General features: G+C 43.6%; 1 protein-coding gene across 1 annotated transcript in view; it reads right to left on the reverse strand.

The window, feature by feature from the left end:
- Window positions 1-924: 924 nt before the first annotated feature.
- LHFPL3 (LHFPL tetraspan subfamily member 3) overlaps window positions 925-13,134 on the reverse strand; it is a 462,339-nt gene continuing 450,129 nt past the window's right edge. The window contains exons 4-5 of the mRNA XM_028118352.2: window positions 1,841-2,013; window positions 925-975 (exon numbers count right to left, since the gene is read on the reverse strand). Coding sequence (XP_027974153.2) covers window positions 925-975; window positions 1,841-2,013 — 224 coding nt within the window. The remainder of the gene's footprint in view (window positions 976-1,840; window positions 2,014-13,134) is intronic.

The raw sequence follows: 13,134 nt of genomic DNA on the forward strand, positions 1-13,134 counted from the left end.
ATCCATTGTGATATGTGATTGGCAACTTCTCACTGATGATAGAGATGCTGATTCTCCCCAGCTGCCAATCAGCCACCATACAGGTCACCTTTAAATTCACTTTATATTAAACAAGGAGGGCTTTAAAGGTATGGCTTGGAACACCGAATGGCAGGATTGGTTGGACATTTCTGGAGTATATTTTAACAGAATCATAATTTCCAGCAGCTACTTTTGAGAAGAAACGATTCAAGAAACATTGGCTCTCAAATTTAATGTGATCGCACACATCACTAGCTGTGTGATGACCATCTGCTTTTAAAACAGGGGTCCACACTGACAGTCATCCTAATTCTACTTCTTTGCTATCAACATGAGCTCTGTAGTTCAAATTACTCTACATCATGCCCCACCTAGCACATTTACAGAGCCTTTCAGTTCATTGCCTTTTCTGGGAAGGCCTGTGGCAACTTTGCCCACGTTCTGATTATTATTCAAGTCACTAATAGCAGGAATATCAATGCTATGCATTCATCATGTGCCAATGATGACGGCAATGGAAGCTTCAGAGCTGGGATCATCTGGGCCACTTTTTTTTTTTTTTTTTCATTTTGCAGAAGAAACCAGGGCTCAATTGACCGCCCTCAAATCTATTAGCTATTTAGAGCAGGTCTGGCAAGAGAATGCAGAGGCTTTTTAATGTAAATGTTTTACTGAAGTATGTGTATTATACTTCTCTAGTACATACAGAAAAGTATGCATATCATACATGTAAGATCAGTGAATTCACAAAGTGGGAACACCTGTCTGGATGGCACCCAGCCCAAGAAACAGAATCAGTACCTTGAGGCTCCCTTCCCAACTACACCACACTCCTCGGACCCCATCTTGACTTCTAATACCTTAGACTAATTTTGATTTTATATTAATGGATCCAAAAGCCTGTCAGTCAGCAACTCCCCGCACCACCCCAGCTTCTTTGGACATCACGTTCTCCTAAAGGAGATAACACAAAGCAGTTCAGGAGTTTAAAAAAATGAGACAGGAAGGGGAATCAAATTCTATTGTGAGGTCAGAGTTCCATCAGGTTCAAGGCAGCTCTGAATTCTTTCACAGTTAGGCAGGAAGGCCACTTCATTGGAGCCAATGTGCTAAAAATCCCAAACAAGCCAAGCCCAGCTCCTGTCCGGGCAGCTGTGACTGCTGGCCCACCTAGTTGCTTCTTGGCCACTCTGATGACAGTTATAATTCTATAAGTGTGAGTTCCAATCATTCCTTAGAAAAACTGATTACCATTTTTGTGGCTGCTATTGATTTTCATCCTGATATATTACCATCCTTGATAATATTGCTTTTTCATCACTGACATCTTAGCAGATCCAGAGAAAGAAAGATTATTTGAGTACTTGCTAAATTTCTGCACAACGAATAACCGACTTTCTCCATCTCCCTCCTATAATGCAACGCTAGTCTTTCCGTTTGCTTGTTTTCATTTTGGTTGAAATACTCGGTTTTCTATGACAGTTGAAATGAAATACTCAGTTTTCCTATCTCTCCTCTGTCTTCTCCCTTTTCTCTGGGAGGTAATGTAAATCTACATGCTTCATTTACCACCCAGTTGTGCAGCTGACTGCATCTTAGAGATGCTAGCAAATAGCAGGGTCTGATACAGACGAATGGTCAGCCCACAGGATATCTGTGAGATCTGCATCTTTTGGTCACCTATCCCTTTGCACAGTCAGATACTTACCTAAGCAGTTTATGGGCGGAAATACAAGTGGCTGCAGAACTGGGTCTACCAGCTGTCCAAACTCTTTCAGCATATCGATGGATCATCTTATTTTTCTGCTCTATAAGTTACTGAATATGGGAAAAACAGAATAGATCTTCCTTGTCTAGTAAATGAAGGGGTAAAGTTACAATAGTAAAAACAAGGTATAGGAACAAAGTGCTTGGGTTTGCTCTCTAGGGAGCATTTTATACAGCCACGTGCCTTCTTCCCCAGAGGCAGCAGAATTCTTTTGATATTTGAGTCTGGAAGCACGGGTAAGAACCAAAAAGTGAAAAAGCTATTTAGTCATGGATAGTACCATGTCAAAGTGGACTGATATAAGGAACCATGACGGAGGTGATGAATTCATCTGTAATAGAGTTTGGACTCGCAGAGAATTCTAGCAAGTTTTGGATTCACATGGGAGGGAGATATGTCGTGACTTCCAGGGAAGAAGCTGGCCAAAAAGAGATCTCTCAGATTAAAAAAACAACCCAAACAAACAAACAAACAAACAAAAAACCATAAGCTGCCAGCATGCTAGCTAATGAGGAGGCACACACTTCTATCCACTCTCCTTCCTGGGGTGCACCCCTGTGTGTCTCTCTATCCTTTGGCTGGTTGTAGGCAGCAAGCCTGTGGAAGGAGGGCTAGAGGGCAGAGATACACTGAGGGGGAAAATGCTTTGTCTTTGACTTAATTAAACCCTTTTTAATTATGTCAGAACTAGCCCCATCAATAAAATGTTGCCCACAGGCTTGGTTCCCAGACTTTTGAAATTTCCTTTGTACTTTTGTGTTTGTTTTGTGAACAAAAAGAAAGTTTCCCGAAGCCAGGGAAGGTTAAGCCAATGACTCCCTCCCTGTCCTCAGATCAGATCACAGGAGTGACAGCTTGGATACTGGAAAGGAACCTGCTCAGAAAGGCAGTTCCGATTACACCACCAAGAAGCATGAAGAAAAACGGGGCAGTCATGGAAGTAACAAGAGAATGTTAATCACAGAAAAACAAAGAGAAAGTGTAAAATTTATGGAAGATCTTCAGGAATTTCAAGGTGCTCTATTTATGCTTTTCATTTATGCCAATGACATATAGAAAGACCAAATGACTTGATGATAAAACCCCACATTTGAATAATATTTTTATAGCTATGAATTGCTTTTGCTTATCCTGTCTTGTGTGATCCTTATTTGAGCCTGGCAAGTAGAGAGGTATATAATATATTCATTTTGTACACAAGGAAATGAAGCTCCAAAAGGTTATGTGACTGGTTTAAAGTCACAAATGACTAGAAATCTGGTTGTCTAGCAACCAGTCAAGTGTGAATTTCAGTGCACTAGAATGTCCTTTTTAATATATTTCAGGAGGGTAAGGTATAGAAGGTGACACAAATCAGACAATAACTGAGATTATAAGAGCCTGTTTTAGGCACCATGGATTTCAAAAAGAAGAAATGATGTGATGTTGTTCACAGGTGGTTTACCATCTGGTTGGAGAGAGTGGCCCTCATATTAGGACTACACATGACACTGCAAAACTGGATGGTACCAAAAAAAAAAAAAAAAGCATAAGCAAATTCCAGAGAGGAGACATTAAGTATGGCCAGGCAATGCTGGGCAGATTTTCAGATAGGAGGTAAGATCTATCTAGATGGACTGAGCATTGCACTGAAGTGGGGTCTGCCTGTGGGATGAGCAGTGGGGTGTGTGAATCGGACCCAGGGAGCAAAAAGGCTACTTGGGGGACATCTTGATTTCAGTGACGTACAAGAAGATTTGGGAATTTGTGGGGAGAATTGCCGTGGGTGGGAGTGAAGACACCAGGCTATGAGGACTCAAATCACTTACAGTATCAGAATAAACTTCGTTTGCTTTTGGAAACAACCAGCCAGGCAGGCTGGGGCACAGAGCCCTGGCCAACACATAGGGTCCATGTGGCTCATGCTACTCCACAGTGCTGCCATTGGCTTTCCTCTTGTCCTGCAAGGCAGTTTTGAATATAAAAAAAACAGCAGGGTATATCAGGAAATTGAGAAACCCAGGGACAGACTTGGTTGGCTGGCAAATTCTATAATATATAACATTAATTTAGTGCCCCCATTGAGAGGAAGAACTCCTAGAAAAAGTTAGGGCCTGCAATCAATATGAATGTTGACAAAGACTCTTGTTAAAGACTTCAATCCTCCATGAAGGTGTGTATGGAGAGGAATTCCCTCAAAGAACATCTAAGTCAGCCACAGGGCTGGTAATGGAAAGAAACAGCTTATGAGTGGAGTAATTTTTCTGTTTTCCTACTATTCTTTAAGGTGTCCAAACCCCTTTTTAAAAAAATTTTTAATTTATTTATTTGACAGAGAGAAAGAGAGACCAAGTGTGTGGCAAGCACAAGCAGGGGGAACAGGAAAGGGAGAAGCAGGCTCCCCACTGAGCAGTGAGCCCGACACGGGGCTCAATCCCAGGACCCTGGGATCATGACCTGAGCAGAAGGCAGATGCTTAACTGACTGAGCCACCCAGGCGTCCCCGTCCAAACCCTTTTTATGGTATATGTGGATTTAACAGAAAATGACAGGGAAGGAGTAACTGATGTCTAAAAATAGGAACCAAAGTTTCTTCTGGTAGGTTGGGTAGCAGGACATGCAGCTGGAATTTAGGTTGCTCTTTTAATTATGTTTTCCTCATGGCAGCTTCCTGTGCAGATAGTTGAAGGGTGGTCGGAGCATGGAAAAGCCCAGAAACCCAACGTTGTTAAAGAGGTCCCCATTAGCATTTCTCTCAACCCCAGGAGTCTGTTGGAGTTTACGGGCTTTAAAACTGACCTGTTCCCTTACCTCTATCCCTAGGACTGAGCTAGGTTCTCTCTATATATTTACCAAGAACACCATGTACTCATTAGCTATAGTATAAGAGAGAGGGAGTGAGCAAGCAAGAGAGTGTGTGAGTGTGTGTGTGTGTGTGTGTGTGTGTGTGTGTGTGTGTGTGTGTGTAAAAGAAGGAGAAAGAGAGAGAGAATTTAAATAGTGCAGGTTGGTTACTGGCCTCTGTTATAGTTAGGGAAGGCAAGCTGTCATTGGGCTCATGACGGGAGCTATGAATTCATCTTCACTTGGTCCTTCTCAGTTCCCCTGTGCTTTCCATGTGAGCATCTTGCCATGCTGTGTGTTTTAGAGTTTAAAGATATTATTTTTTTAAAAGCATAGTCCATAAATGCAAGAATGGTGCTCAACCAGGAAGCAACAACTGTTTCCCACACTGGTGGAAAGAAAAGCTTGATGTGTTGGACACAGAGAAACTGTGGTTCTTTCCTAAAAGGATTCTCAAGGGCAGTTTGGCTCTACATATTTTTTGCCCTGACACTGACTTTAGCCACAGCTCCTGTGTAAATGCAGTCTTGTTGAAAGCTAAAAGAGAGAGAATGAAGAAGGTGAAGAGAAAGATGGTAGAAGCAGCAAGTATGACTTGGAGGACTCTTTCACCAGCACCTCAGGAAACTGTGTTCTAGCCCAGGAATGGTCACCTGCTCCAACTGTTCAAGCAGCATCTTTCTCTCTGGCTTCAGCAATTTTCACTCATTCACATGAGGAAGGCAGGGAGAAGAGAGTCTTATTCTAATTAAAACAAAACAAAACAAAAACAACAACAAAAAGCCCAAACGCACAAGAAAGTCAAGATATTGACCGGCCTCAGCAGTTAGTGAGAAAGCATTAGACTTTGAGCTCTGGATTCAGTTTGTCTTCTTATGTGTATAATTTAAGGACAAAATAGAGCATTACATGCTTTCTCAACAGCAAGAGAGCAAACGTAACAAAAAGGTTTTTATAGTCCCATTGGATGAAGCCCTACAATAGATTGAAAAGATAAAGTGTGAAATGGTGTGTGAAGAGAATGAGCTAAGTTAACAGAGGAGTCAGTTAGAAAAGCTGTAGCTGACAGGATTCAGGATGGAGGATGCTGAGGCCTTCTGGAGAACATGGTCTTGAATGGTCTGTTCATATCCCTTGATACATGCTGAGCTCTCTAATAGTTAGGCTGTAGGTGATTCTGTTCTGCTTATTAGACTATAAATTAGTTGACCTACATCATGTGTCAGAGATTATAAGAACAGAACCAGGATCTGCTGAGAATACTCTTCATGGAAGAATTATGTTTTCTTCCATGTGTGAACAAAAAGGAATGGTTTCTACTTTGCCCATAGTACTACACATGATTTATAAAAGCATCACTAGGGATAGGTTGCATTGCACAGGGTTTAAAAATTCAATGAGAAAGAAGGTAAGGAAGATAACCGTCTCAAATCTATTGTTCTCATGCTTTCTATTGTATTAGGACACGTGACTACCCTGGGAATGAGCTGACACTAATTTTTGGCTTCACAGCTGCAGCATCTCAACAAGGCACCCGAATTATACTGTAAGCACTTGTAAGACTTTCCTAGACTTGAAGGGCAGAGAGCATAGTAAGGATAACACGAGGCCTCAGCAATCATGCTAGGAGAGTTTCAGAGTGATCCCCAATGCAACAGAGAGAACAAGCCCATTTTAGAAGTGGAAGAGTATCTCTCACACTGTCTAGTGATGAAAACACTTAAAAGACAACAAAGCAAAGTATGAAGGCATGTGGCTTGGGAAGACAAAGAGGCAGCGTAATAATTACAGATTGTAACTAGTAGCTAGGCCTAGTCATACACAGGGCATAATAAGAGAATTTTCTAGAACTGCCTTGTTGGTTCTGCACAATGCTGGGCTTTTAGTAAATATATTACATTGTCTCTTTAAAAGATATTTTCCTAGTAATACAAATGCACTCATATGATCTGGGTAATTAAACTTAATTGTGTAATTAGAACAAATGAGCAGAATTAGGTTGCACTAACCATATGTAACAGCATTATTAGGTACATAAATCTTGTCTTCAAGTTTGATATGGAATCTAACCCCTCGGCCCCCCCAGAGTAGTCTTACTCCACCAGACCACGGGCTGTCACCTCATGTTGTTCAGGACGCACCCATCACTTCAATCCCTCTTACTCCCCTGCCTACAAGGATTTATACAGCAGCACTGGAGAGATTAATGAGGTATGTTAGTGAGAACCCATGCCTAAGCAACAGATTGAGAACGTTGATTCTATGACAGTAATAATAGCTGCTATTTATTAAGCATTACATTACACTAGGTATTATATTAGGACAATCATTTTATATATAATCTCATCCAAAATTTGATAACTGTAAGAGGTAGATGTTATTCTTATGCTTATTTGACAGATGAGGAGGCTGAACAGATAGCAACCCAGCTACAGATAATTCTAAAGCTCAGCTCCTAATGATGCTACTTTGACTTTGATAAAATTGACTCTTTTAATTCTAAATACCGCCAGTTAAAGCCTCCACTCCCTGCCTTTATATCTTTCTTTGTGGATAGCTGAATTTTATATAAACATTTCAGTCTGTAACCAGTAGCTGAGCTGGATATGGACCACTGAGCTGAGGTAGGAAAATTTTTAAAGGGAAATTGTTTCCATCTAGCTATATTGCTCTTTGCTGACTGTTCATTTAATACCCGTGAATCATGAGTTGTTTCCAAGAAGAGAAGTTGGGGGTAGTGGAGAGGCTGTCCACAGAGAGGGGCCGGCATGGACACAGACATGGAGTTATAGAAGGGCCCGGCATGCGAAGGGAAGTGTGTCTGCGGTGTGGGGGATTTGGGGCTGGAGAGGAAGGACTGATGGAAAAGGTGGGGATCAGAACACAGGGGCATTGGTGGTCTAACCAACGCTTATGGAATGAAATCTGTAGGAGGTGGGAGTCTATGGCTGTGTGAGTGGGGTTAAAGCTTAAGCAACGTTACTACTGATGCGATTTGTCCTTTAGAAAGAAAAATCTAGCACAGCATGGAGAATGAATTCTTGGAGGAGCAAATACAGACAAGGAGAAAGCTACTGCCATAGTCCACTTGAGACAAGGTCAGGCCCTGGGGAAGGAGAGAAGTGGCCAGATTCTCCAGACATTTCTAGTTTAAGATCAGCAGGATTTGGATATTCATTAAAGGCAGGTTGGGAGATTTGAGGACAATATTAAGCAATTTCACAAGGAGGAAATTCCTTTTTTTTTTTTTTTTTTTTTAAGGAAGAGAGAGCAAGTGAGCGAGCATGGGGGAGAGGCAGAGGGAGAGGGAGAGAGATAATCTCAAGCAGGCTCCACTCTCAGCGCAGAGCCCAATGTGGGGCTCGATCTCACAACTATGAGATTAAGACCTGAGCTGAAATCAAGAGTTGGACGCTTAACCGACTGAGCCACCCAGGTGCCCCAGGAGATTCTCTGTTCCTCTTAAGAGAGGTTACATAAATTAAATGTTGGATATGTTGAATTTGAAAGAACTCTGGGATAGTTAGCTGGAGGTGTTCAGATAGCAGATGGAGCCTCAGGTTGGGTAGGGGCTAGGGATCTAGAGGTTCATTTACTTACAGGTATTTATTGAGTACCTACTAAGCTCCAGGCCTATTTTAGAGACTTGGGATAGAGCAGTGAAGAGTCATCGACATGTAAGTGGCTGGTAAAGCCAGAGGAGTGGCTGAAATCCTAAGCCGGGCAACAGCAGGAAGAGAGAATGTCTGAGGACAGAACTCTGAGGAATCCGGACACCCAAAGGACCGCTGGGGAAGGAGGAGGAGGGAGGAAAATGGACTGAGTCAGAGCGGTGAGAAGGGCAGGAGTACACAGCATTATAGGGAATAGGGTCCAGTTTTTTTAATTAAAAAATTTTAAAATGTGATAAAAAATAACATGTAACCTAAAAATTTACCATCTTAACCATTAGGTGTACAGTTCAATAGTGTTAAGTTTATTCACATTGCTGGGCAAAAGATTTCCAGAACTTTTTCATCTTGTAAAACTAAAACTGAAACTCCATTAAAAAACAGCTCCCCATTTCTCCCTCCCCCCAGCCCATGGAAGCCAACATTCTACTTTCCAAGATCTAGGAGTCTGATGACTTTAGATATGTCACGTAAGCGGGATTGTGCAGTATTTATGTTTTTGTGACTGGCTTATTAGTGTAATGTTCTCAAGGTGCATCCAAGCTGTAGCATGTGACAGGATTCCCTTCTTTTTGAAGGCTGAGTAATATTCCATTGTATATATATACCATATTTTGTTTATCCACTCATCCATCAGTGGACATCTGCGTTGCTTCCACCTCTTGGCTACTGTGAATAATACTGCCCTGACATAGGTGTGCAAAAACAGAGTGATGGTAGGTAGGTTAACATAAGATACCTCTGTGAGAGGCTGGTGGTCAGCCCTGGGATCAGTAATCACCAGAAGTCTCAGTGCCTGGAAGGCTGCCTGGATCTGGTTAGTGAAGTTTCCAGGAGTAAAGCAGCCAGCCATAGGAATGGTTCCAGGAGAGCAGCAAACTTCAGCACAGCTCACTGGCCACTATTCCTGGATGATAGGACACTGACCTCAGCTGGGTTTTCTGTGGCAACAATGGCACAAGAGGCCAGCAGAAGCTTTTCCCAGGTTCTCTTGAGATTCATGATGTAGATCCCATTACATTTCCTTTTGTAGATTTACTGTTCCATTTGGAAGTCAAGGCTGGTCCCAGCTAAGTGGGTTCCTGCTGCAAGGAATTTGAGGACAACCTCCTCCTTCATTTGTAGAACATCAAGGGCTCCAGATATTGTAAAAGTTTCCCTTTAAGTTACCATGGGAATGCCAAACAATGCTGGATGAACCCTTCCCTGGGTAGTGCAGAAAGGCAGTCCACTTGATTTTTGATATCACTGTCTGACTAAAAAACATAGAAATGATAGCTATTTGGCATATTAGCTGTGTGTTGAGCAGAAATGTGCATTCTTATTTAATCCTCAAAGCAACATTCTGAAGAGGTACTGCTAGAACATTTTGCAGATGAGATATAGAAATGTTAAACAGGCCAAAGAACTAGTTAGGACTTGGGACGTGAATTCAGGTCTCTCCTGACTTTCAGATGTAGCCATTTTGATGTTTTATTTCCAATGAAAAGGGCTCATTTTCCCAAGTTCCCTAGTGATTTGTGAAATGTTTTTCACAATTTGAAGAGTACTTCGTGAATTTACAAGGTAACATTTAAAAGGACTGGGAGTCAGTGGTTTACATTGCCACTCTCATAATTCTGGCCCCAAATTCTTAAATAGTCATCTCTCTCCATGCAGCAAGCAGAGAGGGGTCATTCCTACACACTGCCAACGACACTCCGGGCTAGCACCACAACGAGGCTCTCTTCTTCGGCTTGGGTGTCTGCATTGTAACCAGTTGCTGTTATTGTTCAGAATTAATGAATAGTTTGCAAACTAGCATCACTTGTGTGAAATTTGATGGACATATTAATTATACCTTATTTAGATTGCACAGTTGCATGACCCAGATTCTTCTCTTCTGCCAAATTTCCAAAGATGCAGTGGCATTTTAAAAACTCCAGTTAAATATAGTGTATTAAAATGCAAACAATGGAGGAATTGGCCATGCAGAAATGGGAAGATGATGAGCTTAGTTTATCTGACTGCAGGACTAGAGTCAGATGGTCCATTTTCAGGGTTGTAGGTTGATTCAACAGTGCATACCTTTCCCTTCTGGGGTTTTATTAAAATCTTTTGTAGGCACTGTACCTACTCCGTGTCTCCTTTCTATTACATAAGGATCAAAGCATTTACTGGAAGACTGATCCCAGCTGCTGATTACCAATATCCTCAGTGCATTAGATCTCTCATTTTTGGTATTCATAGTCTACATTGATAGAAGATTGGGATGCACACAGGGGTTTGAATCTTGGCTTATTTTTTTTTTAAGATTTTATTTATTTGACAGAGAGATAGCGAGAGGGGGAACACAAGCAGGGGGGAGCTGGAGAGGGAGAAGCAGTCTCCCTGCTGAGCAGGGAGCCCGATGAGGGGCTTGATTCCAGGACGCTGGGATCATGACCTGAGCCAAAGTGTTCAGAAAGTGTGCAGGCCTGGGAGGTTTGACCACTATCCCCACTCTACAGGAGAAGAAACTGAGGCATGGAGATCACATAGCTATTGAGTGGTAGAGCTAAGCCTTTGAACCCAGGGAGTCTGGCTGTAGACTTCACGCTGTATAACACAAAGCCGCCTGCTATCACATATACGTGAAAATAGCTATAGAAGGCTCAAGTGTGGGGAGCAAAAGAGGGAAGGATAGGTTCCTAGAAGACACGTGTAGCATTCCATTTGGATCTTGAAGAATAATCATAGTTCACATATATTTGGTCAGGCATTATGGCAAGTAATGTACATGAAATCATTCCACTGAACTGAACTCTCCTGATATCCCTCTGTGATGGGCTCAGTTATCATCAACCCCATTTTATTTTTTAAAAAAGATTTATTTATTTTAGAGAGAAAGAGAGAGAGCATGCGGGCAGGGGAGGGGCAGAGGGAGAAGGACAGAGAAAATCCTCAAGCAGATTCCCCGCTGAGCACGGAGCCTGACATGGGGCTCAAGCCCATGACCCTGAGATCACAACCTAAGCCAAAACCAAGAGTGGACACTCCACCAACTGAGCCACCCAGGTGCCCCTCACCAGCCCCATTTTAGAGAAGAGGACACTGAAACACAAAGTGGCTCAGCATGTGCTGAATGTGACAGACCACATGCCGGAGCCTGGATTTTAACTGAGGCCGTCTGGTGCCAGAGCCGGGGCACCCAACCACTGCCCTACATGTAGGTTCCTCATCCCGGGAGCTCCAGGAGGATTGTGGGAGGGAAAAGGGGGCCTTGGGGCAGAGGGGAGTGTGTTGGCGAAGGCACAAGGAGGTATATGTGGGAAATCAGTGGATGTTAGTGGGCACAGGGAGCTCCTGTAGCATGCACACAATGACTGGAAAACTGAGAAACAGAGTGAAGGATTTCATTCCACTTGAGAATCAGGATACTTGTTCCTTCCACATGAGTATGTAGAGCTCAGGATGCCTTTTGGGTAAATTTGTGGAGTGGTGAAGACTGTGGCCCGCCAACACCCCCGCACCAGACCCCATGCCGCTCAGTGACAGTCAACTGATGCTGGCTTAGGGACGCAACAGCTCATTGAGGCACAAGGGCCTGAGGTAGGGTGGTCGCCACCTGTGCACAAGGTCACGGGAGAATCTGCTGAGCCGAGGTGAGGACCACTGGGAGCCCGCATAAGGACAAACCTAAACCCTCCTCAATCTTGTGGTTCCAACAGCACGTGAAGCATATTGTGACAGGGATGTGGGGCTCAGGGTCTGTCAGCCATGGTACCTGGGACTCCACCATTCCTGATAGGACCTGGGTCTGTTTCCTTCTCAGTCCTCCTCCTTTCTCTAAAGCAGGGCTGCCCTAGGAAGCAGAGCGCAGGTTGTCATGGAAGGAGCTTGAGGAAGCACTGTTTGGGCAAGGAGAGCAGAGTCAATGCATCCCAGATTCTCCCCTAGATATCAAGCCCTGCACAGCCCCACAAGCAGCTGGTGAAGCAAGGCAGCCAGAGTGTTTTACTTCAATTACAGGGGATCCCTGTCGTCCCCTTTGCTTTTACTTGGAGGAATTTCTCCAAAGAACATGATTTCTGCTGTTTCCACTCCAACTCTGCCTCCACTTCAGTCTCTCAGATAGGAAAGGAGAGAAAACAAGAGGCTAGTCTACAGCAACGGAGCCGAATACCAGCAGCCCGAGAGGAACATGACACGCTCTCCCCAGCTTTCTGTGGTATCATTCATTAAGACAAGCGGTTTTCTCTGAAGTGCTGGTGATGAGGTACCGGGGATTTCTGGGAAGGCTGCCTCTGGGAGTTTGGATGAGGCCAAGGGGATAATCAGCTGCAAAAGGAAGTGAGAAACTGCAGACATAACAATGGGAGGTTATCCTCAGGAAAAGCCTCGTGACTCCTCATGCCCAACAGTCTCTGGGCCTGCAGGGACAGATCAGGGCAGACGGGGGCATCTGCCAATGGAGTTCTGGACTTCTCTGGGTACTCTTCCCTGCCTACCCCTTGATCCCTGTTTTCCAGGAGCACCAGGAAGGAAAGGACCAAGTGCTAGAGCCTGAGGGCTCATCTCCAAGCACATCAAAGAATGTACAAGGATCCATTAAAAATGACACATGGAACAGGGTCCTTTCAAGGCAGAAAATGAAGACGAGGGGCAGCTTCTTTCTCTTTAGGCCATGCCATAATCCATGGGGCTACCATTGAACTCCCTGCGACTTCTTCCTGTTGCCCAGACAGCCTGACCTTCCTACAGGTCATGACACTCAGAACCAGACAAAGCTGTGCCCTCTAGAAGATGCTGGAACATAATGTTCCTTCCCAGTGAGATGGTCAGAGCTCATGAAATCGGGCACCGTTTTCTCAATGGGGCTTTTCACTGTTG

The sequence above is a fragment of the Eumetopias jubatus genome, unplaced genomic scaffold (genome assembly GCF_037043125.1).
Source record: "Eumetopias jubatus isolate StellerSeaLion01/CBP00866 unplaced genomic scaffold, mEumJub1_p1.0 scaffold_14, whole genome shotgun sequence".
Taxonomy (NCBI): Eukaryota; Metazoa; Chordata; class Mammalia; order Carnivora; family Otariidae; genus Eumetopias; species Eumetopias jubatus.